The 25,503-nt window shown below is 39.6% G+C and overlaps 1 protein-coding gene across 5 annotated transcripts in view; it reads right to left on the bottom strand.

Moving 5' to 3' along the window:
* Positions 1-25,503, bottom strand: part of dgkh (diacylglycerol kinase, eta) — a 101,879-nt gene that overhangs the window by 24,734 nt on the left and 51,642 nt on the right. For 3 of the 5 annotated variants that reach the window (XM_088913411.1, XM_088913408.1, XM_088913412.1), the window contains 14 exons: positions 21,737-21,841; positions 20,534-20,666; positions 16,567-16,673; positions 15,518-15,643; positions 14,203-14,305; positions 9,588-9,750; positions 8,948-9,056; positions 8,248-8,387; positions 7,275-7,359; positions 6,662-6,753; positions 5,873-5,972; positions 5,329-5,650; positions 2,631-2,762; positions 198-338 (listed from right to left, as the gene is read on the bottom strand). In XM_088913411.1, coding sequence (XP_088769537.1) covers positions 198-338; positions 2,631-2,762; positions 5,329-5,650; positions 5,873-5,972; positions 6,662-6,753; positions 7,275-7,359; positions 8,248-8,387; positions 8,948-9,056; positions 9,588-9,750; positions 14,203-14,305; positions 15,518-15,643; positions 16,567-16,673; positions 20,534-20,666; positions 21,737-21,841 — 1,858 coding nt within the window. Of the gene's footprint in view, positions 1-197; positions 339-2,630; positions 2,763-5,328; positions 5,651-5,872; positions 5,973-6,661; positions 6,754-7,274; positions 7,360-8,247; positions 8,388-8,947; positions 9,057-9,587; positions 9,751-14,202; positions 14,306-15,517; positions 15,644-16,566; positions 16,674-20,533; positions 20,667-21,736; positions 21,842-25,503 lie in introns of those variants that run through there. The other 2 variants (XM_088913410.1, XM_088913413.1) reach the window with 2 other exon arrangements.

Below are 25,503 nucleotides of genomic sequence, written 5' to 3'. Positions count from 1 at the left end.
AGCGCCCCCCTCAGCACCCACTGCTTTTGAGTCGTGAGATTTACATCCTTGCAGATGCTCAATAAAAAGCCACAGGAGCCTCAATGAATCAATCGATCTGGAGCATTCCTACGGCTTCCAATGGGGTTTCACCATTCATTCACTTTCCCCACTCCAGCTGATGATAACAGTGCGGGTGTGCGGTGTGTGACGGGCACCTGGACAGATGATCCTGGTATTGAGCACAGGCAGGTTCTCTTTGCTGGTGGTGAAGGGGGAGATGGAGAAGGAGCCGGTGCAGGACTGGGTACTACGGCTGATGCGCCTCTCAGGGGGGGAGCAGGGAGTGGTCTTGGCTGCTGAATGAAAAAAAGAAGCCACGTTTGCAGAGTTTTGGGACTGTACGGGATTCTGGTGCAAAATACGGGCAATGCGTTCTGATAACAGAATGATTTACTTGGACCATGTTTGTCTAGTGAATGACTTTAGCTTTGGCTCTGCTTTTCCAGGTAAACCTTTCTGAACAATATGCTTAAATATGCATTTTAAACCTCCTTCTGTGTCTCTGCAAATGTCATTTTCTGGGTTGCAAACACCTTGAAATGAAGACATTTCTACATGGAAGAATGTTTTCCGTATCTAAGCTGAGGTTCCAGATTTGACAAAATGTAAAAAAAAAAACAAATCTAAAAAAAATGTATTTTTTACTTTTCTGAATTTGAACAAAAACTACTGCAACATAAACTGTTGTTAAAACAATAGCGATCCATTCTATTCAAACAATAGATATAAAAATAATCAATATGCTTGCAATTCAGTACACAAGCTGAACAACAATTTCTGAAAGTTTGGCATCTCAGTTTCAGGAAAGAGGTACATTAAAACTGAATCTCTCATAACCAATCCAAAGTAAAAGAAATCAAATGCTGAATCGTCTGAGACAAGTCAGGTCTGGGCACTTGCGGAAGCTGACTGTGGTCTTTTTGTATTGTGCTCTTGAGTCGTCCAGCTTTACACTGTGAAATATCTTGACAACAAGTAAGCCATGCAAAGACAAAACCCCACAGAGCTGTGAGACAGAGCAATGACTGTGTGCCAACACCCTAGTGACCACCAGGAATGAAAAGATCCTTTCACTCTCAAGCTGCAACTTCAGGAAAAGAAAGAGGAAGAGCCACAGTAAACAACAATGACCTTTTACTTCATTTTACTGAAGTAACATTTGTTTTCTACATGATACAGAAATGCGTCCTATGAAACAGGCCGTGAAACAGTGCTCCCCCTGTCTTAAGAATTTGTTCACCAAACATGCACACGGCTTCAGAAACGATTGAGCACGCTGCTCACTGGCACAAAAATTAGCACATTGGTACAGTACCTAGGGATGGGAGTGAAAGAAAGGTGTGTCTGTGTCTGACCTGTGATGTCTAAAGCTCACTACAGAGGTGAGTCCCTTGTACATCTTCTTGAGCTTCCTACATGTCATTCTGCTCCCAGCATCTCACCTTCTGTTATATTACCAATTCTCTGCAATTCTTTCCATGTCATTACTTGAAGGAGCCTGTTTTTTTCCTCTTGGAACTATTCATTTGCCCTGTATTCTCTCAGTCTTATTTGTCACCAGATCCAAAGTCCAATGAACGAAAAAGACACCTTAGAATTTTTTCGTTTAAAAATGATCTGAAAAATGTCTCGATAAATGCTCACTTAAACAAGCACAGTAATCATACAACGCCCCAACTTGGCTTAAATGGAATCGGAAAAAATACTTGCTGCATATATGTACAGACAAAGCCAAAAGATGTGGTTTCATTCGAAATAAAAATGTATCCCACATATAACACAACTTGATGATGAAGTAAAATTAAATAACACAACATCTATGTGACAGCATTGTGCTTAGACATAGACTATTTATTAAAAATTACAAATGTTTTGCATTCCAAAATGGCTTGTACAGTTGTGGATTTCCCAAAAGTAACGAGTACGGAGGAGTTCTATTGAGTAAGTGGTGCATAGTAAAAATATGTACAATTCTGCTGCTTCAGGGCTTCAGACATTTCAACAAATGTGAAGCCACCTTCACCATCAAAGACTGAATCAGCTGCCTGAAGACATTTTAGCAATTTATATCTGGTTTGTATTTCAAGATAAGCACATTTATTTATGACCAGACCATGCTTCTTATTTTTGTACTCAGATCTGTATCTGAAGACTAGGTAACCTACATTGCCATTACTTGGCAGGCTGCACAAATTATTTGTCTGATTAATATTGGTAGGCTTTTGAGTAATGAACTTTATGCTGTAGTGACTCTTAAGAAGCCATGCACGCAGCACCAGACAGACTGCACCAGACCTGACAGAAGATTAAAATTAAAAGGAAAGCAACATGTGCATAGTGATTGCAGAATCATGATGATAATTGTTAAGGGTATTAAGGCATTAAGCAAGCAGATAGTAACTGGTTTGTCAAAAACAAAGGCATTAATGGTTTTAACCTAAGACAAGACCTGTACTTTTCTAAAAAATATATATACTGTATTATTAACTTACAGGCACAAAACAAGTTGCAGTAAATACAGACAATTTGGCTTCATAGTTTGGTGAGGACTTGATTTTTACAAATCAAAAATACTACAGCTGACTTACATGATTGAGACTCCAGTTCCTTTGTGTCTTCATCCTTATCATCATCTTTGTTATCTTCCTCATTCTCTTTCTTAAACTCTGTTGGAGACTGAACATCTTGTTCTTCAGTGTGAGCATTTTGCTCATCCACCACTGGATGAATGAAGAGAAGTTTGAAAAAATGTCACACAAATTCTATGAGAAATGTTCTACTGAGCATAACAGGAACCTACCCCTCTAATTATGTAAATTGTAGGAAAATAAAGCATACCGAAATTAGATATTAATTAAATATCCATAATCATCAGCACTAAGTCATTTCATTAGTCAGTGAGTTGACTGGGCGCAGGGGACAATGTGTGTCAATGTTAAACTTCTGAAAGTCAAGTCACATAAAAACACAGAAAGGAAACAATATGCCCACTTATCAAGAGAGCAACGCCTTCGTGGCCCTGTAATGTTGACTAAGGAGCCTGGACTAAGTGAGCACACTATCGCTTATCTATGGAATCAAGCTCTGTTTAGTGATGAATCACGGTTTTAGTGTGTGGTACAGACATGCAGCGTATGTCAGGCTTCCTGATGGGCAGGACTGTCATATTCAGAACTACAGAAATTCACTGGTAGTGATTGATGGCCATATCACTATACTGTGCTATACTGATCAGATCCTAAGACTCCACTTTCTGCTCTTCCTGGGGGGCTCATCCTGACCTGATATTCCAGCAGGACAATGCACATCCTCACATTACTTGTGTAACAAAGGCTCTTTAGAGAAACGAGAATGAGAGTTGTACAGAGGATGCCCTACTATCCACACTTGAGCCCCATTGAACTGTGGGATGAGCTGGGAGAACATGTGAACTGGCACATGGATGCCCAAGGTCTACAAAGAAAATGTATCAGAATCCCAGAAGACAGCATATGCAACCTAGTGTTATAGCATGTATTGTATTATAGCTTCCAATGGTGACTAACACACCACTAGTAAGTGTCTATCACAGGCAGACCATCTGCTGATCAAACCTATTGACAACAAATGTAAACCAGCATAATAAATTTACCTCTTGTATCAGGTCTCTTCAATGCATCAATGCAACTGGTACAAAAAAGATAAAGTGATTTTCCTTATAATGACTTTGGGAATTTGCTATAGTTGTGATTTGTCAAATAATGACGCCCAAAATATAATAACATCTGTTGTCCCAATATAACAGATGTCACTGGAAATGTGTAAGTCAATCTGTCAAAAACAGAGCCTCTTGTTTGTTTTTGCTTTTGTCCTGCTTTCACATTTTAGGTTTACGATGCCAAATTTGAGTCCATCTGTTTATCAGTCAAAACCCCAAAGTGTCACAGGAGTGTGTAGGAAGGTTTGGGTTTTCTGGCTCCAAATACTGCTCAGACATGTTAGTAATTATCAGCTTAATCAGCCTGACAACTGTGCTGGAGAAACACTCCACACTTGGCACAGATGAGGCCGTTTTTTTCCAGTCTACACAAGCCTAGCCTGCTGGTGAAAGACACACTTTCGTTTTTGTCCTTACGCAGGCTACAACACGATTTTTAAAAAACTGTCATGCTTGTCTTATACATTCTGGAAAACACACAAACACTACGAAAAATTTCCAGTTGACCCAATATGTATTATTGTGTTCTTATATTTCTGGTCCCACTAACTAGGTGAGATTAGAAAGCTCTCTCCATCAGTTCCCAACAGAAGGGGGTAGAGGAAGTCCTGAAGAACGTGTGCTTTAACCCTCCCTGTTCTGCATGATGAGGGAAGTGCTGTTTGGCACAGGTGTTCGCGTGGCTTTCCTCCAGGTGCTCTGCTTTCCTTCCACAGTCCAGTAACGTACCAGTACTGTAAGTTATTTGGCTTCTGCGGAAAATTTGCCTCAAGTGTGAGTATGTGTCTGTGTCTGTCCTACATTGGACTGGCGTCCAGTCGAGTGTGTAAACTGCCTTGTGCTTGTTGCTTGTCGAGATAGGCTTCTCTGCAGCCCTGATTTGAAGAAGCAGCTAGAAAATGGACAGATGGAATTATTTATCTGTTCATTAGAGATGAGATATTATACACACAACATACAGTATGGATCCTCTTCAACATCAAATACACATCAACACTGTAGCCTTTCGGAAAAGCCATAGTCACTGCTGCATTCTTTATGCTTAAGATGATATTAAATGGATCTGAAGTCATTAGCCCTTCCCTTTTTTCTGTCAGTAACATGTATAAAATACTGTTCTAGTCAGTCTGTTTTGCTACAAGAAGACCATGCACTTTTTACATTTGTTCCTGTGTATGAAGAGGGGTCAATTTTTTCCCAGCTCTTTAAAACCCTGGAGGACTATACTGTTCTCTGAAGCATCCTCTCAGGTGCTTTGAATGTCTTATTATCATACCAGATTTGGACAATAACATCATGGGTGTGAATTCACCGTTAATGCTGAGTATCGAACTGGCGTGTTGATCATTTTAAGCTCTTTTTATTCTTTTTCAAGTCCTGACTGATTAGTAGCCATATTTTATCACAAAATAGAAAATGTGACTAAGACAAAGTGAGTCTAACAGGAAGTGACAATTTCATGAACTGTAAATCACTCAGCCTTTAAGAGACCAAATTAGCTGTACACAAAGCCTGCTTCAATGCTTTTAGCGCCTTTCCTCAAGCTGTGCTGAGCTAGTTCTTTCATTTCCGTGCTCGTGGAGTCTTACCTTTCTCGGCTTGTTCTATTATTTGCCTCACTGCCTTTTTCAGGCTGTTGGCCCGTAGCATGAGCTGCTCCCTGGGCTTAAAGAACTTCTGGGGGGACGTCTTCTCGGTGAGGTTTTCTTCCAGCTTCTCCTTCAGCTCTGTCAGGGACTCTTCGCTCAGCTCCTCCTCCTCCAGCTCCTCTTCCTCCTCGAGCACCTCCTCCAGCTCCTCCCCCTCCTCCTCCACAATGGGCGGGGGGCCGTGAGGTGGGTGAGGCACTGCCTGGGCCTCAGCATTTAGGGTCTGCAGGAGGGAATCTAGCTTCTCGTTGAGGATTGTGCACTGGAATGAGGAGGAGGAGAGGAGAAGAGAGGCAAGGTCATTTAGACATGTTTTACTGTGGGATAACCACTCTAGCCCTGGTGGGAACAGAAGAATGAAGTCTGGCGTCACCAGACTTCACACAGGTCTCGAAACAGGTCTCTACCACATAGAGACCAGACAGAGCACAATAAATTGTAATTTAGCGTTGTCAATGGAATTTCCTTTAGCCAGTGTACTTACTTTCAGAGACATTGTTTCGGCCTCATCTGTATTCTCCGTGGTTTTCTCATAGGATTTCCCAACTTTGGCAACAAAGTCCTTGACAGTTTCACACAGAACCCTTCAGGGATGGAAAAAGCTGGTGTAAGATTTAGTGTATTCCATCTTTATTCCACAGAAGAGAATATAGCTATCTTGCCATTTAATCTCCATTGCTTTTCTCAGAAAATAAGACCGGAAAAAATGTTTTCAACAGAATTTCTTGCCAGTTTGAAATGGTCACTATAGTGACCATCTGCTCGTGAACAGAGGGAAGTATAAATACACATCTGTCCTCCATAGTTCCTCCCTAACAGCAGCTGAACTCCAGAAGCACGGTTGTGAGGTAAAGGCCGGGCTGTTTCTCCATGGCCTTGCTGGGTTCATGCTCAGGAGGAGATATGGGATAAGACACGGCCAATTGTCTCAAGCCGACCTTCCCATTACTCTCTTGGTTGCCAGTCAAGAATGGAACCAAGACAACAAGAGGTTAGGTCAAGCATGTTTATGCAGTACTTGATGCAGCAGACAGTGGGCATGTTTTTACTTTTCTAAAAAAAGCTCTGATAAAATCTTTTTGAAAAGTTTAACCTTGAATTTTCCGAAAAATATACTTTTTCCCTTTATCAAAATTCCAGCGCATAGCATGCTGAGCGCTGGTGTTTGGAAATGTATGAAAAGGGTCCTTTATATAATGCTATATCTTTTTATATAGAACAATATCTCCTTATTTCACTTTGCAATTATGTGTCATGTGTTCTCACTACTTACTTAGCAGATGATATGACCACGGAGTGCTGGTCAGAGTTGAGGATCTTTGTTAGGTGAGCAGCAACTGAATCCTCATATGCTGAGATCTGGAACTGAGCCCATGGCAGACATGAGAGGAAAGATCAGAACAAATACAAGCTCAAGGTCACACTGTAGGACTACAGGACAGAAAAAAAGAGGCACATCACAAAAAAAGAATTACACTGTTTATGTACATTTGTGGTGAGCTGGAACTACATACAACTTAGTCCAGGGGTTGTAGCTACAGTAAGTGGCGCCTTAACCTGCAGACAATGGGCATAAGGCAGGATTCATCCTTCAGAACACCCCTCTATCACAGCCACACATATATGGGGGGCGATTTGGAGACCAATTAACTTTGACAGAATACCTTCACCCTGTGGAATAAAACCGGAGCATCCAGAGATAACCCTGTGACTGCAGGGGAAAACAACCTTTACCCAGAAGGGCTCCAAGCCATAATCCAATGCAAGATGCTAGAGCTTTGGGGTGGCTGCGTCGACCGCCATGCCATTGTTATGCCCCAAGCTTGAGGTCAATTGAAATAACATTTAAATCCCTCTTGTTAGGACAGAGGGATTTCAGCTCTTACCGGGCATTCTTCTGACCCCTCTTCTGGGGTGGCAGGACAGCTCTGCTTCGGAGGTATTTTAATTTCATATGTCATGATGCTCCACCTGGAAACACCGGAAAACATGATTCTTTAATTGCATTCCTCTGCACACATCTGCCATCAGTGTAGCACGTATATCTCTGTGAGAAATAATGTCTATAAATGCTAAAACAAATAATTGACCATTAAATGAAACGACAAAGACGGTCGAATGTTATGTTGTCCATTTATACAAAACTGTGAATTTGCACCAATGGCAAAATATATACAGAATTTAGACATTTTACAAGTGGTTCATCAACAGGAGGACAATGCCACCAGTCTGTGCTTAAATGCTGTATACTAAAAGCTACAAGTTACTCCTACTCCAAAAGACAGATTTATTGTTTGGTTCAAAGAACATCACATTATAAACTAATCTAGGCAGGTCAGGTACTGTACCAGAAAGTCAGAGATTTGGTAGATAGTTTTGTGTGCAAAGAAGCTGGTACTGCTTTCAACTCTAAAGGTGCTTTTTGGCCATTTCATTAGTGTCAGTGGATCCTTGTTTAATGTTGGCAGTGAAGTAGCCCACTGTGCTGATTTCACTTGCATCACGTTCACTTAGGATCCCACATTCACTTGACTTGACTGTTACTGCCATCTTCTCTGCAAACTTTATTGCAAGTGAATATGTGAGCGTGTGGAGAAGACATTCTGATCAATTAATTCTGGACATTAATCTAGTGTAATCCTGAACAGACAATAGGGAAACACTGCAACTGTAGTTTGGCTTTTGTTTCCCACGTCTGAGCATCTGTGAGGTTTATAAATTCTACTGGGCATTTATTCTGTGATCTAGGAAACATATCACTAAATGCATGGTTTACGCTGAACGTCTGTGACATAACGAGGACTGCAGTGTGCCAGAGCACAATCAATACTCAGAATCATCTGGCCCTGCGCATCATACCTGTCAAGCATTTTTGTGCTGGCTCTCTCTAACTTCTCCAGGATCTGAGGAAGCTGCGTGTCATCGTCGCACGACGCACCCCAGCCCAGGACACGTGCAAGGTCATTCCCAGTGCCCAGGGGCAAGACTCCAAGCTGGCACTGAAACCAACCAGGCACCAGGTAACCACAGGCACGTACTCCGTATATACTAGCACACTTGGTACATAGCCATTGCATCTCTAGCAACTCAGAACCGCTACCACATCAGATTGTTATGTGGAATTTTATTTTGGTGTTCCAAAACCCATATCATTAAGATTTTTTTGTTTTTAACAACTCTTTCGAATATTCTTTTGGCTACCTGACATTGCAAAGGTCCTAGGTCAGTCACTATTATGACAGGATAGCCTTAATCAATAATAACACGCTCTGGTATAAACTCACTAGATCAGAGGACAAGAGGGGATTCCTGTAGTTTTGTTAGCTCATATTAACAGGTAACTCCTCCTAGGCCATGCTCAGTTTTGAGGTACTAAAATACATATGCCTACAGTACTGACTGTGTGGCATTGAACTTGTCCTACTGTTTTCATTTACTGTACATTGCAAGTTACATGTTTTCAAGCTTGTGACACTCAAACAGAGCACATTTATTATTTTCTTCAACGTTTCTGCACTCTGGAGATCAAAATGTCTGTTCACACTCCGCCGCCACCAACCTGTTTGTGAAGGTTCAGTTTGTCGATTTCTGACAAAACCCAGCCGACGCTACCATCCCCACCACACACCAGGATCCGAAAATTGTCAAACTTCTGAAACAAGCGCAAACTGAAAGAGACAAGTCACAGGAGTCCAAAACTGGTCATTATCTGCAAACACCCCAGAGAATGAAGCATCTGACACATAGTTGGGCAATTTATACAAACAATGTTTTTTTCAAGTTTCAAGTTTTTTTTTAGATAAGATGCTGTGGGAGACTGAGAAAGAGAGAGAAACTACCTACTCTTTTGGAGTTTTAGAAAAAGGAGATTTGGTTTGAACTTTGCACCCTGTGCAGGTGTAGTATCAGAGGAGAACACAAAATCTTGTTCGAACACAATCGTCTTTATTGGGCCATTCCAGAAAACCGGCCTCAAACAGTCAGCAATTAGCAGTAAGAAAGCGGCGAGCAATTTATGGAGACCTCCACCATCGCATAAGAAAGGGAAAGAATTTCAACAGAAAACACATATTCAGTCTAATACCGATGAACTCTGCGTTGCTCCATAAAATCCCCCTAATGTGTGTGTTTATCCTTTGCAAAGAATATTTCTGGTGCAAATTCCTGCACCATGGCAACATGCTTCCAGGTACACTTACCCTAAATGAGGTCCTCCGTTTACTAAATCAAACACCTGAGCAGGATTTAGTAACTGTTTGAACCTGCGAAGAAACTTCACGCCCTGATTATCCCCACTCTTGGAGTTCACAAATACGAGCAGTGGACTGGCACAAGATGGCGGGCAGGTGGCTTTCCAGAAGCCTGTGGGGGGAAAAAAAAAGAAACGTAAGTTGGATTAATTGGGTTCTCCTCTCATTGCCTCTCATGATCTTTACGCAATTGCACCGGTACGTTCTGACGTAAGGGAGGGTAAACTGGAATCAGCTCAAGTATCCTTTGCTTGGGACACAGTGGTCACCATTGCTGACCTGAGAGCTGTAGTACTGTAGATAGCCAAGCTCATTAAGCTCATTAACAACCAGTCATTACACACAGGGGGATGAAAAAGGAAAAAAAACAGGTGATTCTAAAATTTTAAGGTATGACAGAATCAACATACCGGGGCAGGAAAGGAAAATAAAGGAGGTTAATTTGCCATCAGCTGATTTTAATCATTTATATGTAAACCGACATATTGCAAATAGAGAACATTTCTCTTCCACTCTCTCCTGTATTATTAATTAAGCTTTTAGCACCGTACTTCCGCGCCCATTGACACCTTATATACTTCTGGTTATAACACAGTATCTTCAAGATGAATATTTGCTGAGAGAAACATTAAAAAATAACAGAGGCACCCTAAGCTAGTTTCCTAACCCAACTTAATAAAAAAAATAAATAAATGGCAAGCAATTATATTACGCTTTTTAGGATCCAGATTCAATTTCAACAATCCAATTTCCTTTTTTTATGATTCAAGAAATAGTTATATATACAGTAGAGCTGATACTGTAGATTTAAAAGGTTTGACTTTAAAATTCAAATTCAAGCAGAACTGATTGATGGATATTACCTTACAGAGGGCATTTAGCCAGGCGTGACACATTTTGCTAAATCTTAAGATTCCAGTTAAAAATGAGAAGCTATCATAATGAGACAGTTTCCTCAGAAACAGATATTAATTATGTGATTCAGAGAGACAGGATCACACGATATTTAGCAGGAAAACCTATTACATCAATATTTCATGAATATTAAAAGTATGATAAATCATATAAAATCTGTGTAATATTGCCCCTTACCTCAGAAACTTGCCATTTTCATAATGAATGCCACTCACATCTTTTATGTGAAATGGACTGTAGCAGACAATGGTTGAAACAAAATGTTGAGCTCCATAAATAAATAATGCATAATATATGAAAGGAACAGTGTGGAAACTTTAAGAATTTAGACCTTTTCTGCTGAAATTGTAAACACTGTTACCTCTGGCTTATCAAAGTAGTGAATATTACAGTACTTTAGAAAAAAAAACTATCGGCTCCACAGTTTTATTAAACTTTAATGCTTCTCGGCCCGAAACACTTCCACCTAATCCATGCTAACAATACGTTTAATTAATATTAAATGATATTATGTAACACAGATCCTTGCCATTCCTCAGCCTGAGGTATATTGGCCCTGGCGATCTCCTGAGTGGAACAATCATTTAAGAGGTCAGTTACTTCCCTTTCTAAAGAAACTCTCATCATTTCCTCCGAGACGCTTTACTTCAACCCTCCCTCACTGTTCATTTGCAGTTAGAATAATGAAGAAAAAGCTTATGATTCATTTTAGCCTCCTGAAATACTCTTTTCCCTCTTGGCTCTTTTAATACCTTAGATGCGCTAAGAACTGGAAGCGGCGTGCGCTGAAAACAGGCAAGCGCTGCAATTTTCCAGTCCCCCTAGATCAGCGCCTTGAGACCGTAAACGTGAGAACGCGTTGGGGTTTTTTTTTAACGGGAATGTACACTTCCCAGGTACCGCTGCACGGAGCCCGGCCGCCTGGGAGGTGGGATGCCGGCGTGACAGCCCCACTCAAGGCTGGAGCCAGTGGAGCGAGCGAGGGGGCGAGCGGGAGATCTCCCTGCGGCTGTGGCAGGCGGGGAAGGGGGGGGGGGGAGCGCCAGCAGTAGCTGCCTGCTGCAGGGAGGGAGTCACGGAGCTCTCCCACGTGAGGCTTTCCGCACAGAGCCAATTAAGATGCCAAGTCCTTCAGCCGCAGCCGTCGGCAAGAGGAGAAATTCCCCGCACGTGCAGCGAGGGCGAGCTAATCACCAGCGTTTCCTCCTCACCCCCCGTGCACTGCACCACTAGTACTGCTGTTGATATTTGCGTTACAGCTGTTGAGGAGTTACTAGCATTTCTGATCTCTCTATCCACAACTTAACGACAGGCTTTCCTTTGCGCTGCACAACCCTGTAATATCCCATCGATAATCCTCGCAAATAAATGTATCTGTGTCAGGCTTTGACAAATGCAAATTATCTCCTTACCACTAATCTAGTTTAAGCATTATTTATATTTCCCGCTGTATGTTTCGATGTGCTGCAGCTGCATCACACACCTACCCTGCTGCTCTCTGTTTCTGAGTGCAGTAGACATCAGAGTCTGCCATGGGCTTTACATAACCAATGCAAACCACACACTCTGTATTCCTCAAGGTCCAATTACAGCGCTTTCTGTGTGGCAAAAACAGTGGGATGGTTACCCTTTAATTGGTAAGAACTCCTTCACTGGGAGGGGTGGAGACAACCCTTAAGATTGAAATATCAGGTGTGGCTGTATTGTCAATAGACCCTTGATATTCACACATAGAACAAACAGTGACCATAGACAAACTCTGCATTTTCAATAAACAAAATCTTGAAATTATATTTCATATTTTTTTTACTGACACACATTTGAATAAAAAAATGATTATAGTTGGGCTCCTGGTAATTGGAGAGGAATTAATCGTACATGTTCAACCTTAGTGACTGCTACTGCAACAGCTCTTCAGCCAGGCCTGGAGTGTGCAATGATGAAATCTAAAGGAACACTGTCAACATCCATTTATCTAGGAATCTGCCACAATCCTGCAGCTTTTGGCTCCCTAATTAAATCTGAAAAGGGCAAAGGGTTCGGGAATATGATGAATGCAAATAAGCTCGGTGTTTATTTTCCTGAAACAGTTTCATGTTGCTAGTTCTTCCCCTGCTACAAAAAATAAACAGTACTAGGAATTGCTGATTTATTAATTTGAAAACCAAATGAGATGCATTTCTCTCCTTGATTTGTCTGTTCTCTATGTAACACCCTCTTAAAGATCCCTCTTGACTGAGCAAACGGTCGCAGTTAAGTACTGTAAATATCACCTTTGGGTTAAATTGAATGGATATATTGCTCTGCAGCTCTAACAGCTATCCTTGTATTATGCTAATTTGCTAAAAATAGCACTTAAGAGATATACATGATGATTTGAGATACAATTTGTATGCCTCCATATACAGTAGTGGAGCCTAAACATAATGCAAGGATATTTTTATTTCACTTTTGAATCTTCTTGTGTTTGAAGACCAGATATACTAACAGCTTCATACTACTCAGGTACACTCCGACAGATACATCATTACTTTTGTATTTGTATTGTACAGTACGTGTCTAGTCTAGTATGAAATTTGAACAGGTTTTGAAACGTGATTCATCTTGTGTTCCAAAGCCTGTTCAAAATCTTAAGAAGTGATGCACCAAGTGAAAGGAAATATGGCAGACTGATTTAATCACTGAACACCTGAAATTCTAGGATAATGTTTACATCCATATCATGTCAACTCCTTCTTCTCAAAAACTTTATAGGCATCATTTTAGTTCCAGCTGGGTGAACACTTGTGAAAATGAGGTTCCTGAGTTAACGATACAGTCTAACTGACCACCATTTATTTTTCTTTGTCAATGTCTGACCTATAAAAATAACACCAACCATCCGTTCACATTTTCTCACCACTTTACACAGTATAAGGTCGCAAGGGAGCCAGAGCCTATCCACGCAAGCAACAAGCGCAAAGCAGGATGCACCCTGGGTAGGACGCCAGTCCATCACTGGATACACACAGACACAGACACGCACACAGTCACACCAGGGCCAATGTTCCTAGAAGCCAACTAACTACTTACGCGTGAGCATATTAACATATGACGTAATGTTGCTCTTGTGGAAAAATAGCATACCCGCCATTTTGTTCTCACAGCTTAAAACCTCTTTCTCAGTCCTCAGCTCATGTCTTAGGAACCGCTACACTGACTGAAAAGAAACAGTCAAGCAGCAGATTTCATGAGCACACCAAAGTTGCCTCTGCTTTGTCAATAACTGCTTAGTGCAGAGTGTCCTCTTACTTCTCCTGTTCAAGGACCGTTTGGTCAAATCATTTCTAACTTTCCAGGAATCATTGTAGTGTCAATACAGATTACATACAGTGAAATGGGGCTACTGAATCGACCACACGGGGCATGTGAAAACTCTTTGTTGGACAAAAATTCAAACTACTTTTGTTTTCAGTACTTCTGTACCGATATGAGTGGAAACTTGACAGGTTTCACTTTGTCCTACTAGAGTGGAAAAACAAATCACAAACAATATTACAACATTGTGTATGCTATGTACAGTATCACATTTCCACAACAGCCTGTGTGTAATTCTCTGAACCTCCATGTGAAGGCTAACGGCACATGAACACTGAAATGAAGGACTTACCATCAGAGTCTATGCTGTTGAGAGCAGTGGGAGGAATGATGGACACTTTGCATTGACCCAAGGGGCACTTTCGTGGATAAATATCCTTGCAGGCAGTGTGCACCTGTGAGAACACCATCCACCATAACACACAAACAAAGATAAAGGGAAAAAGATTTTAATGTGAGTGAGAAGTTAAAGTAAACTAGATTCAGCTGACAGTCTAAGAAATTGTAATATTGAAGTGTTCTAATACATTGGTTCCCATCCCTGATTCTGGAGGTTTATTGTGTTTTTTGAGGTTTTTGCTGTTTTCATTCCAGGTAAACTCTATGCCTCCGGTGTTAATAGATGACTTCCTTGAACATCTTATTTAAACTTTTATTTAACTTGTTTTTTGGGTCAGTCCTGAGTGTCAGCAATACCCTACCTCAAACGTACTGCGGCCAACGTCAGTACACAGAAAATTGAACAGCCTGTTCCCCACTTACCTGGCAAGATTAGCACTTGATCAGTTGATGATGAACAGACAACGGAGGGCATGACTCTATCAGACACTCCCACAATGAGTGTTTTGTCTTGCCACAGAGGTCAAACTGGTTACTTTTTAGACAGCACACCTGAATGTGCTCAGTTCTGAACCTTAAAAACTGGGAAAGGGTACAGCCAAATCAAAAACTGAAATGAATTACCCAGTGATTATGGACTTGGCTGGAGCAAAACCGCAAGACAAAGTACAGTGTTCCTCCAGGACCAGTGTTGGGAACCACTGCTGTTTTACATCAGCTGTGTGCTTCTGCGAGCATTCAGTTAAAAACCCTGTAATACTGACCAAACACCCAGCTTATTACTTCTGCCTTGAACAAAGCAAAAAAATACATTACATATACAGTACAACTTGTGTTGAAAAAGGTCAGGGGTTAATGAACTGGAACTTAGAAGATGGACTGTTTCTTGCAGCATGTCTGCAAATTCAGTCTAAATGCCCCAGAACGTTTGAATCAGAGATGGGTTTAACAGAGACAGCACAGGAGACAGGGAGTAAGAAAATGCTGCCAGTCTTCCATTTATGTAAAACATTCAAAACGAAAGACATCACAAATGAGTTATCACGAAAAGGAAAAACTGCTTTAGCGAGAACTGAAATACACTTTTGAGAGGAAGAGCACTCGTCACGTACTACCTATCATTATCATAGGGGGAGTTATTTAGTTGATCCACATGTAGATATACTGTACTACCCTGATAAGCTGTGCAGTGATTTCACCGCAACAGACAAGGCCTGACATGCAATCGGACAGCCTGCAGAGGGAGCAGGAAGTGTTGCGGTCCTAACCATAGCTTTGCACCAGAGGCAGCGCCAGTCCTGGAGCCTGAGAACACTGCCACATGTCTTGTCACACACGGCACATTTGGCACTAACTGGGAGGTTTCCTTCAAGCCACTGATGAGGCATTGCAATCTGCAAAACAAAGTGGGCACATCAGAGAAGCCTCAACCCATTGCAGGGCATTGTCCGTGTCTGTCTTTTGCCTCTATTACAATATTATCTGTCAAGCAGCTCGCATGTTAAAATTTAATTTTTACTTTAAAAGTTCTTTGTTCCAGTTAGAATAAAGGACAGGATAAATCTACATTACGTGACTTAAATAAAAAGCACTTTAGCACAATATTGGGGGTAATTACCTGATAACATAAATGATTATCCTCAGCTTCTAATAAGAAGATCTTTTCACATACAGTATGTCCCCAAATTAGCAGAGTACTAAATATGTTTATCTTATACGCATAATAGGGCTTTAATTTCTCAAAAACAAGTAGGAATGAAGAATATATTTAGCATTGCATTTTACCCATCCAAAAAGCCACTCCTAAACTGTAGTTGCAATAAATAATTTGTTCAAATAATTATGTTCAAAACTGGCTAATCGATAATTGGTAACCAATCATTTTGCATTGGTAATAATTGGATATTAAAAATTATATTTAACTTACGGCTAAAATTATGCAACATGTTGTTCTTCTTATATTTTTTTAAGTGCAAGTACTTAATTGTTAGGGGCTCCGGGACATAAGTGGTTATAATTTGACCACTACAAATTTAACTGCTCACCACATTACAGTTAAACAGGTTTTTGTTAAAGAAAATTTTGAGCTGCTGCATTATCCCAGTTATTTTGTGAAGTTACATTAATAGAGGAGACATCTGTCTCCAGCATAATGTGAAGACCCTCAGAGAGCAAAGAGTCTGTGTGAGGAGACAGATGTACAAATCCCACCCAGTTACTAGATGTTTACACAATCCTTACTGTTCACGTACTGTATTCTAAAAAAATATTATTTTACACGCTATTAAAGAGGGTAAAGCTTTAAAAAAAGAATTACCCCGTCCTCATCCTCTATGATATCTCTGCCAATAGAGGCCAGCGTTGTCCATTTGCAGTTGTTAGTGGCCCTGACAGCACATCTCTTGTGTGCTTTAAACTTGCAAACTGAAAAACAGAATTAAAGAGAAGAGTTAATGCAGTGTCAGAAAAAAAAGGTCTGACATCTTTCGTGAAGTCTCAGAACAGCAATGTTTGACCCGTACCATTTATATCATAATAATTTTTTTGCTTGGAATTCATTACAATGAAGTCCAATTTAACAGTTCTTGTAGGATTAGGATTAAATAACACTGCCCTCTCCCAAGATAAGCAGTAAGAACTGCTTTCTAGAAAACTGCAGATTCACAGACCTAAGAGAAGTAAAGACAATCCAAGATAGTCATGACCTTCATTACAAATAAATACAATAGTTTAACTGGGAGAACTGTTCTATCCATTTCTAAAACCCATTTTTCAAGCTAATTTCAGAAGAAACGAGGAAGAACAAAACGGCGTTCTCTGTTAACAGATCGTGTTCTGGTGCCTTTCCTGATATAATGGAAATAAAGATGGATTATTCAAAAAAGCACATTTTTCCACATCCATCTGCTGCTGAATGGTCATTTGTATATAAAAGGTGTTATGATTGTGTCAATGAATTGGAAAAATCCTGTAAATGCAGTGGTAATTATAGTAATGTTGTGTTGACTTTATAAGACAATTGAAAACAGTGATTTACTGTTCTGTATTTGGGTTCCTAAGGACTGCTAAAGGCCAGTAGGTGCCTGTTCTGTTAAGGCAGGCAACTGTACTGCACACCAAGCATTGTTGGAAGGGCTGATTCCTGCATTGTGGGGAAGCAACTATGCACTGAGACTGAGACTGCTATGGTGACCAAGCTGAAATGTGATAAAATATAATCACTGTAAGTAGCTTATTGATTCATCCATACGCTTGAAGCTGGAAATTAAAATTAAACTGCCCAGATTAGTCTAGTGAGCATGTCAGAAAGCATGTCAAACATTCAAAAGGTGTACAAAACACACAAAAATGCCCAATATTTTCCCTGTCATCAGTATCCCGAGAACGCCACTCATTTCTAGTGTTTCATGACTAATAATTTCAAGGAACTACAGTTAAATGATCTTATAGCAAGATTAATAAACGAATCAGTCCTATAATGTGCATTGTTATATAAGAATAACTTACAACAATAATTATCTTTAATAATAATCTTTATCTGATATAGTACCTTTCACAAAAGGTGTTATACTAAAAAATAAAACAAAATAAAGGGAAAGAAAAAACTTTAGAAACACACAAATAATGGATTTAACAATAAATTAAACTGATGTTGGAGTGTAAAAGTAGGTTTTATGTTGAGCTTTAGAAGTGAGGACTGATTTGCTAGATCTAACATTTCTCTGAGGCTGAGAAACTGGTCCCTTAACCCAATTATTATTAACATATTAAGAAACCAGAAGATTTAAAGACTAGTTCTGGAAAAAGAATGCCAAAAGCCAAATAGTACAAAAAAGGTGTAGGTGTATAGAGAGATAACAGTATACAATACACCGTCGGGCAATACATCATTCAAGCCCAATGTAATACAAGCGACATTTTATCTATCACTGTCCTTTGTCTGTTACTTACACCTGTAGATACTGTACTGTATGTGTTGTTATGCCATTTCTAAGCAAAGTGCTGCAATTCCAGATAGCCACCCACACTACCGGCTTGTTTGCAATTTTAATAAATTAAGCACTCCGAGTTAGTCTCTTGATTTCCTTGAGTAAATTGAATTGCTGATTTAATCAGATTAAGAGTGTTCTTCTTGCTTGGACAAGAATAAGAATTAAGTGCTTGATTGATCTCAGGCCCACCTCTACAATAATAACCAACTGCACTGTCAATATGGTTTCTCTGAGTCCCCACCTGCAGCACAGTAGACTGTACAGACTGCTAATTTCAGCTGTTTGCTCAAGTACTGTACATGGAAACCCCTGATGGAGACATCATACAAGTTATTTAATGCCTATATTTCTTAAATTCAAAAATGCCTTCATGCAAATAGAGAAGTAAAGGGCCATATACATCAATCGAAAGAGGGTAAATCTCATATTTAATACTGAAAATAAAGAGATAAATTTGTTCTTATAAAAGATTAATCAGATTATTTCATGCTAACAAGAAGTAAAATTATAGCTTGCCACACCGCAAAACTGGGTGGTTTTACATTTACAAGACATAAAAGTAACTCAGAAATAAAACAAAAAAGTAATTCAGAAAAAACAATACCTATTTAATCCCAATTTTACAGTCAGTAAACTCATTACATCTTCTCCATATGGTTTAACAGTCTAATCTCCAAACAGGCTAAGAGTAGTTAATGTTCATCTACAGGACTGATGCCAGCTCCTCTGTGGGTCACTCGCTCAACCCATATGCCTCACTCAAGACCTTATTAAAATATATACTGTATGTGTCTGTGTCTACATACATGTACAAACAGACACCAACATACAGTTCTTATAATGGACTGCTTCTGCAAAAAATGTAATAAATGTTTTTAAAAGTCATTCTCCACTCAAACAAATCTTAATAGTATCAGAAGAGATGTCATGTTACATTAATAAGACAGTGACTAGCCCTAAGGCTTTCTTCTCCCTTTGTTTTTGGTGCATGAGCAATCACAGAGACATCTATTTTTGTTTTAATTCTCTATATTCATATTGTTTTAGAAGATACTCAATGTTCAATAGCAATTCTGCAATTATCAGGAATGACAGTCAATAAAAAAGTTCTGCCCTGTATGCAAGACATCTACTAAAAGACTCACACCATAAGATTCAAACAGTACTGTTATCTATTAGAACCCTAATTTCTGTAAGACATTTTACATAGACAATGTAGTAGGTATTTGTCACAATTTTTTGACACATTAGAATGTGTCAAACATACAGTAATCCTCACACTTTGTACCACGATAAACTGAAAGTCAGTTTTGTATTGATTTGTTCATAACACAAGTAGAATGTACTGCTGTGCCAGTAGATTCCCTCTTGGACAAAATGGAGGTAATAACCAATATTTTTAATACACTTAGCAAAAATACTTGTATTTCTACAGAAATACAATTAAACTACAGAAATGCATACCCCATTTGATCTGATCAACAGCACTAGATATTGATAAATGGAGGACAGTATTCTCTAAATTTGTTGTTTTTATTTCAAACTGAAACTGTAGTCTACATGTGTCTCATGTTTAAAATATGCATGAGCACAGCAAGTTCAAACTGCACCACATCTCAGGTGCTGAAACATGAAAACTAATGACATCTTTGTTGTTTTTTAAACACGGTCCAGAGGAGTAACATGCTTCACATCATCAGAATGGTTTCAGCTTTTAACAAAAAAGGAACAGTCCCATGTTTTCCGGACAGAAATGCAACGAAAAACAGCAAGGAGCTGAGAATTATACAGGCCAAAGGCACCCATAGAAAATGAACATATTGCAGTTCTGACAGCAGAGGAATACTTTTGGATTAGTGATGACTCTTGCATGATGCAGTAGCTTTAATGGAAAAATACTCCAGGCATACAAAAAAATTGTCAAATTCACTTTCCCCATAAACGAAACATATGCATAAATAATAAAGTTTTCCTTATTGGTTTGAAGAATATTAATTACGTAGCTCATCTCATTAGTGTTTTGAAAACTGACAAACATCTAACGAGCTAACTATAGAAATGCACAGACATCACAGCTGCTGTGCTGAATATGCCCTTTTTCATAGTGGGAAAAAAAATCAAAAGACACAATCCAAACACAGTCTCAAATGTAACGGCCAAGGACAAACTCATGATCTCCTTTCAACAAGGCTTTCCAATACCTTTCCCACTACCATGGGAAGCAATTACATAAAACATTTGCAACTACCGTACGAGGACAAGGGGGGAAACGCGGGACGAGGGAGAGCTTACCTTCACAGGAGAGGCCGTGAGAGGTGACCCCAGAGAGGCTATCCCGGCACACGTTGCAGAAGGTGGGCCGAGCATGGGAGCAGGCATACCAGTTGTGCATCCCTGAGAAATGTTCCACATTAAACTGTGCCGTCTAGCAAAGGAGAAGTTAGACAAATTGGCAGCGCTGGGATAAGACTCGGTCTAAGAGCACTTACAGCTAATGGCTTTCAAATGCATCACAACCTCAACCACACGCACCGGAACACAAACAATCAGGAGCTCGGGAGGCGTCCAGTGAAATCACAGGGGCGCCCTTCACCCCCTTATCCACTGGTTACAGGCACCACTGTGGGCGTTGGCCTGACAAGTCGCCACATTTATTAGCAGCACTGTCAAAGAGAGATCATCTTGCCCTGTGGTGTCTCTTCAGGCACGACAGCTTTATACTGCTACAGACATGTGAGAGTTGTCCTGATTTCTTTATTTTTTTGATCACCAGATCAAAACGAAGATATGACAATTTGAAGTGAAGGTTAAACAGGAAACAAGTTGTTACAATAAATTAGCATATCTATTAAGCTAAAACATGGCAATTTATACTGATTTTATCCAGACATTAAATTATACTATAAAATAAAATGAAAGAAAAGCAAACACTAGAATAGTTGTTGGATAAGAAAGATGAACCTGTAAGGACTGAATTCTTTACAACCCCATTAACAGTATTCACATTCTCTTACATTTTTATGAAAAACATCACAATGAAAGTGTTTAAAAATTCAGCTCCCATTTTCCCATTGAATGTCTGATTGACTTTCTGACATTATATTCACAATTATACAACAAAAGCATGCTTCCATTAAGTGTAACAGAATATTCTTTAAAGCTCGTGCGATTGCACAGAATGGATCCTAAATATATACGGAGAGGGATTAAAACAGATTATAGTATTCCATCATTAAAATCCCGTCATCCACTGAAGAAACACAGGGTGGCACCATATTTTAAAGAGCCCACCTAGAAAGGTGTGCAGGTAAATGTAAAAGTACACAGCTTGTAAAAGAAAGATACATGTACAGTAAGGTACATGGTGAGATATTCTTGAAAACCACCACAGTTTGGACTGGTATGGCAGCAGACAGCATGTACTGTAGCATCCTCGCTGGAAACTTGCTGATTCTGACATCTGCAGGTAATAATCTCAGGAAAATAAGATCTTACCTCGTAATGCTCTCTAGACTGAACAGATTTTAATGAGGTGATCCAGTCCTCCATCTCCTTTCTGTTCTCCGCACAAAGAATGAGCCTCCGGAACGGTGTAATTACCTGGAAAAAGACTGCGGAGTAAGTGTTTGTGAACTGACGGGGAATGCACAGCCAGCAGGGATCTGCCTGTTCTTTACACCCCAGCCAGGGCAGCCCACGCCTCCAGAGCCACAGCTTGAAAGATATCCACTCTGACGTCCAGAACGTCTTGGAAAATGCCTCGTTTCATAACCAGGACAGCCTTTACTGAACCTCCCACAAAGAGATTAGGATGTGCTTTTAATGCACTCATTATTTATTGATCATACTGTCTTCAACTTATTTTTTTTTCCATTTCCATTCTAAAGAGGCTGCCTTCTTCCTCAGTCTCTGCAGGCGGTTGCTTACAAAACAAATGCAGAGCACTTTAGGAAAGGAACTGAGGCAGGGCTCCAAAAACAAGAAAAAAGGGTTCTCACCTGAAACCTCCCCACACACACACACATACACACACACACAGAGATGCACAAAGACACTTCTTTCAGTCAGGATTGGTAAAATAACAAGCCAGAGAAACATCCCAATTCCTCCCTGTTTAACAGTCAAGCACAAAGCGATAAAAGGCATTCATACTGTATATTTCTGTTTTTTTCCTTGCCATATAGTAACATGAACAGTTTAAAAAATACCATAAATCACATTACAGAGAACAACATACTGGAAAGTACAGATTTGCACACTTCTAGTACATGACTGACATATTGTACAGCCTGATCATTCTATGTACCTGCTATTTTAGATTTTTTACTTTTGTGGAAAATCTTTCTGAGCTATATTAGATGACATATGTGTATTTTTGTTGCAGAATAAAATAGAAGAAAGTCTCCACATAACTGTGAAAAGTCAGCCTTATAAACAGTGATGCTGATCTGAAGATTACTACACGACAAACATCCATTTCAGTTTAGTTCAGATGTTCAGTCCTTTTATAGCCTTTAATTGCAACACTAAAGCAAGACTGTACACTTACTGCAGTTCAGTCATGCACTGTTCACAGTCTGAGTACTCATGACATGTATTTTCTTTATATACAGAATGTATTTGCATTTACAAGGAAACATCCGTAAAGAAGGAGTAAGAGCTAAAGGATAAATGTCATAAAAGAAGATGCACAAAGTGACACAATTAAAAAGCTTATAGACCTGCTGAACACAAGGATGTGAAACAAAAAACTATGTTTTGCCAGAACCCATAAAAGTCACAGCTTGCATATAACGTTTCTGATGCATATTTTTTCTGAAAGCCTGAACTTGCATCCTTCCTCCGAATTTCAGTGTGGAGCTAAATGACTGATTCATTTTAAATCCTATTCCAACTTCTCAGCTTTCAAAGTACGTGCTTCAGCTTGCGGTTTTGGCTGTCTTGACAAGTTTCTTTATGCATTTTGCCAATTCTGTTACAAAACCCCTTAGGATTAACACACTGGCTCGCTTGGAAAGTAAGCGCCAGTCTTTGCATTTTGAAAAAAAAAAAGGCTATTTTTAAAGACTATTGTGTACACGGATAGAAACATGTTCATGCAAAGCCTTTACTTCAAGTCTGGTAAAAAAAAAAAAGCTTTTGAGTTTAATAGGTGAGCAAAGATACAGAAGGGCGACTGAAGCAAGAATTCCGTTGGCTTCAGGCCAATGAAGAGCAGAAATGCTGTTTACAAAAGTATGGAAACAAACTGATCCCACCGAGGTATCCATCATTACAGTACAGTACCTTACTGGAGGCTTCTTAGAAGATATCTGGTAAAGTGTCAGTGACCCTGAAACAGACTAATGATTTCTCACACTTTAACTGCAGGAAATCACCAGTATCCACATTGCTTTCTTCTGTGGGGCAGGTAAAGCAGATAACGCACAGCATTTTGCAAGTTAACAAATGAATAAACAAGCCCCAGCCCTCCAAAAAACAAAGGCAGTTCTATATATCTGCTTTGCTTTCCGTCTTCGGCTATCATTTCTCAGGTGCTGCCTAGCACAGTGCTATTCATTCTGTTTTGTGGGCAGCACAAGGAAGATTCAGCTTCAGACATTAAAAGAAAAATGTCTGTTATATTAGCAAGGATGACTCCCACCATTATGAGGCTCACATGAGGACTTCATATCATGGCATTTTTACACAAGGTGATTTAATCTTCCATACAGATATTTGGTATTCCAGGCTGACAGGACATTCCATGGCCAAAATATTAGCAACACCACTGACTGACGTCTTATAGTTCTGTGAGCAGAATGGACCTTGTAAATTACAAGCCCACATGGGTTTTAAATACCTGCACCCCAATACAGTAGCTGGCTCACTCTCAGATAGGGGAGTAATGGTGTTTAGGAATGACGTGCACATTCCTCTGTCCAACAGGAAAGAATTCTGGGACTGCCCTGGCCAGCACAAGTCATAGAAGTCCATCTCCTATTCTCAAGACGGACACTAACGTCTCACAACGGTCTCACCGTCATCATGCTATTCAGATATTGAAGGAAATTGCCCCTGCGGGCTATACAATATATGCAACAGAAAGCCAACCAGCTGCCATTCAATTTACTGCTCTTCACGGTCCTTTCACGCCCACTGTTCTGCAAAATAAAACAAAATGATATGGAGGCTCTGAGAAGTGCGACTGGATAATCCAAATCCCTAACCTCAAATCACTGATTAATCTGTGGGTAGAGTCAAAGGAAACTGAGCAAATTAGGCAATGCACTGCAGCTTGTGGAGTTACTGCGCCTGGCACCTCTGGGATTTTGGAAGTCGTTTAGGTTCATAATTCTAGTTATGGTGAAGTACTACTTCTGTTGCAAAACAGAAAAAAAGGGTGAAATATGAAAGAATTACAGTTTTGTTTTAGTAAGATGGTAAGGGCTCATAACTATTGAAGGGTATTTCTGTCAAAGGTTGTGATAATTGGTTCATTAAACAAGGTAATTGAATGTGACAACTTGCACAACAACATTTAAAGTATACCCTCTTGTTATATTTGTTATATCTGTTAAATCTGTCACAAGGAAGATATTTCTAGACAGAAGAATAATATTGCTTGCCAGAAGAAATTCACAATTCTACTACATATGTTCCCCAACTTGGAAACATAACACAAACCATCACTGGTCATTGTATTTTTAACCATTTATGGATGCAAAGAAAATTTTTTTTAACAACAAAGTGCTGCAGTTGTAAATGTTTTTCACTTGGAGACAATAACTTGTAGCTAAACTGTTTTTATTACAGTAGGGAATACACATCATCTGTGCCTATAGTGTGGTAAAACACTATCACTTTAGAAAAACAACTCTCACAAAGTATTTAGAACTAAGAACAAAAAAAAACTATAAAGGATACCTTAATGCAATAAAAAAAATTCTAAAGAATTCCAGTTCTTTAAATAAATTTATTATTTTCCTCCAATGCATATACATTGTCTCATTTATACTCTCCTTAAAATACATCACATTAAATAGAACCTAATATATTCAGCAATTGTACTTGGGATCTGTGGAGATGATCAGTAAATCTGTAAAATTGATATGTACAAACTGAAACGCTACAGAGAATTATTTTTTAGTGCGCATCTGCTCAATGGATGACAGGATTTCGTTAATATAAAGGATATCAATACAAAAAGTGATGTATGAAAGTGAAAGCTTTATTTCAGTGTCCACAAGAGAAAGATAAGACATGAAAAATAACTTTAGGGG

The sequence above is a fragment of the Atractosteus spatula genome, chromosome 4 (assembly GCF_055471065.1).
Source record: "Atractosteus spatula isolate fAtrSpa1 chromosome 4, fAtrSpa1.hap1, whole genome shotgun sequence".
Lineage (NCBI taxonomy): Eukaryota > Metazoa > Chordata > Actinopteri > Semionotiformes > Lepisosteidae > Atractosteus > Atractosteus spatula.
This window is presented reverse-complemented; position numbering and strand designations above follow the sequence as displayed.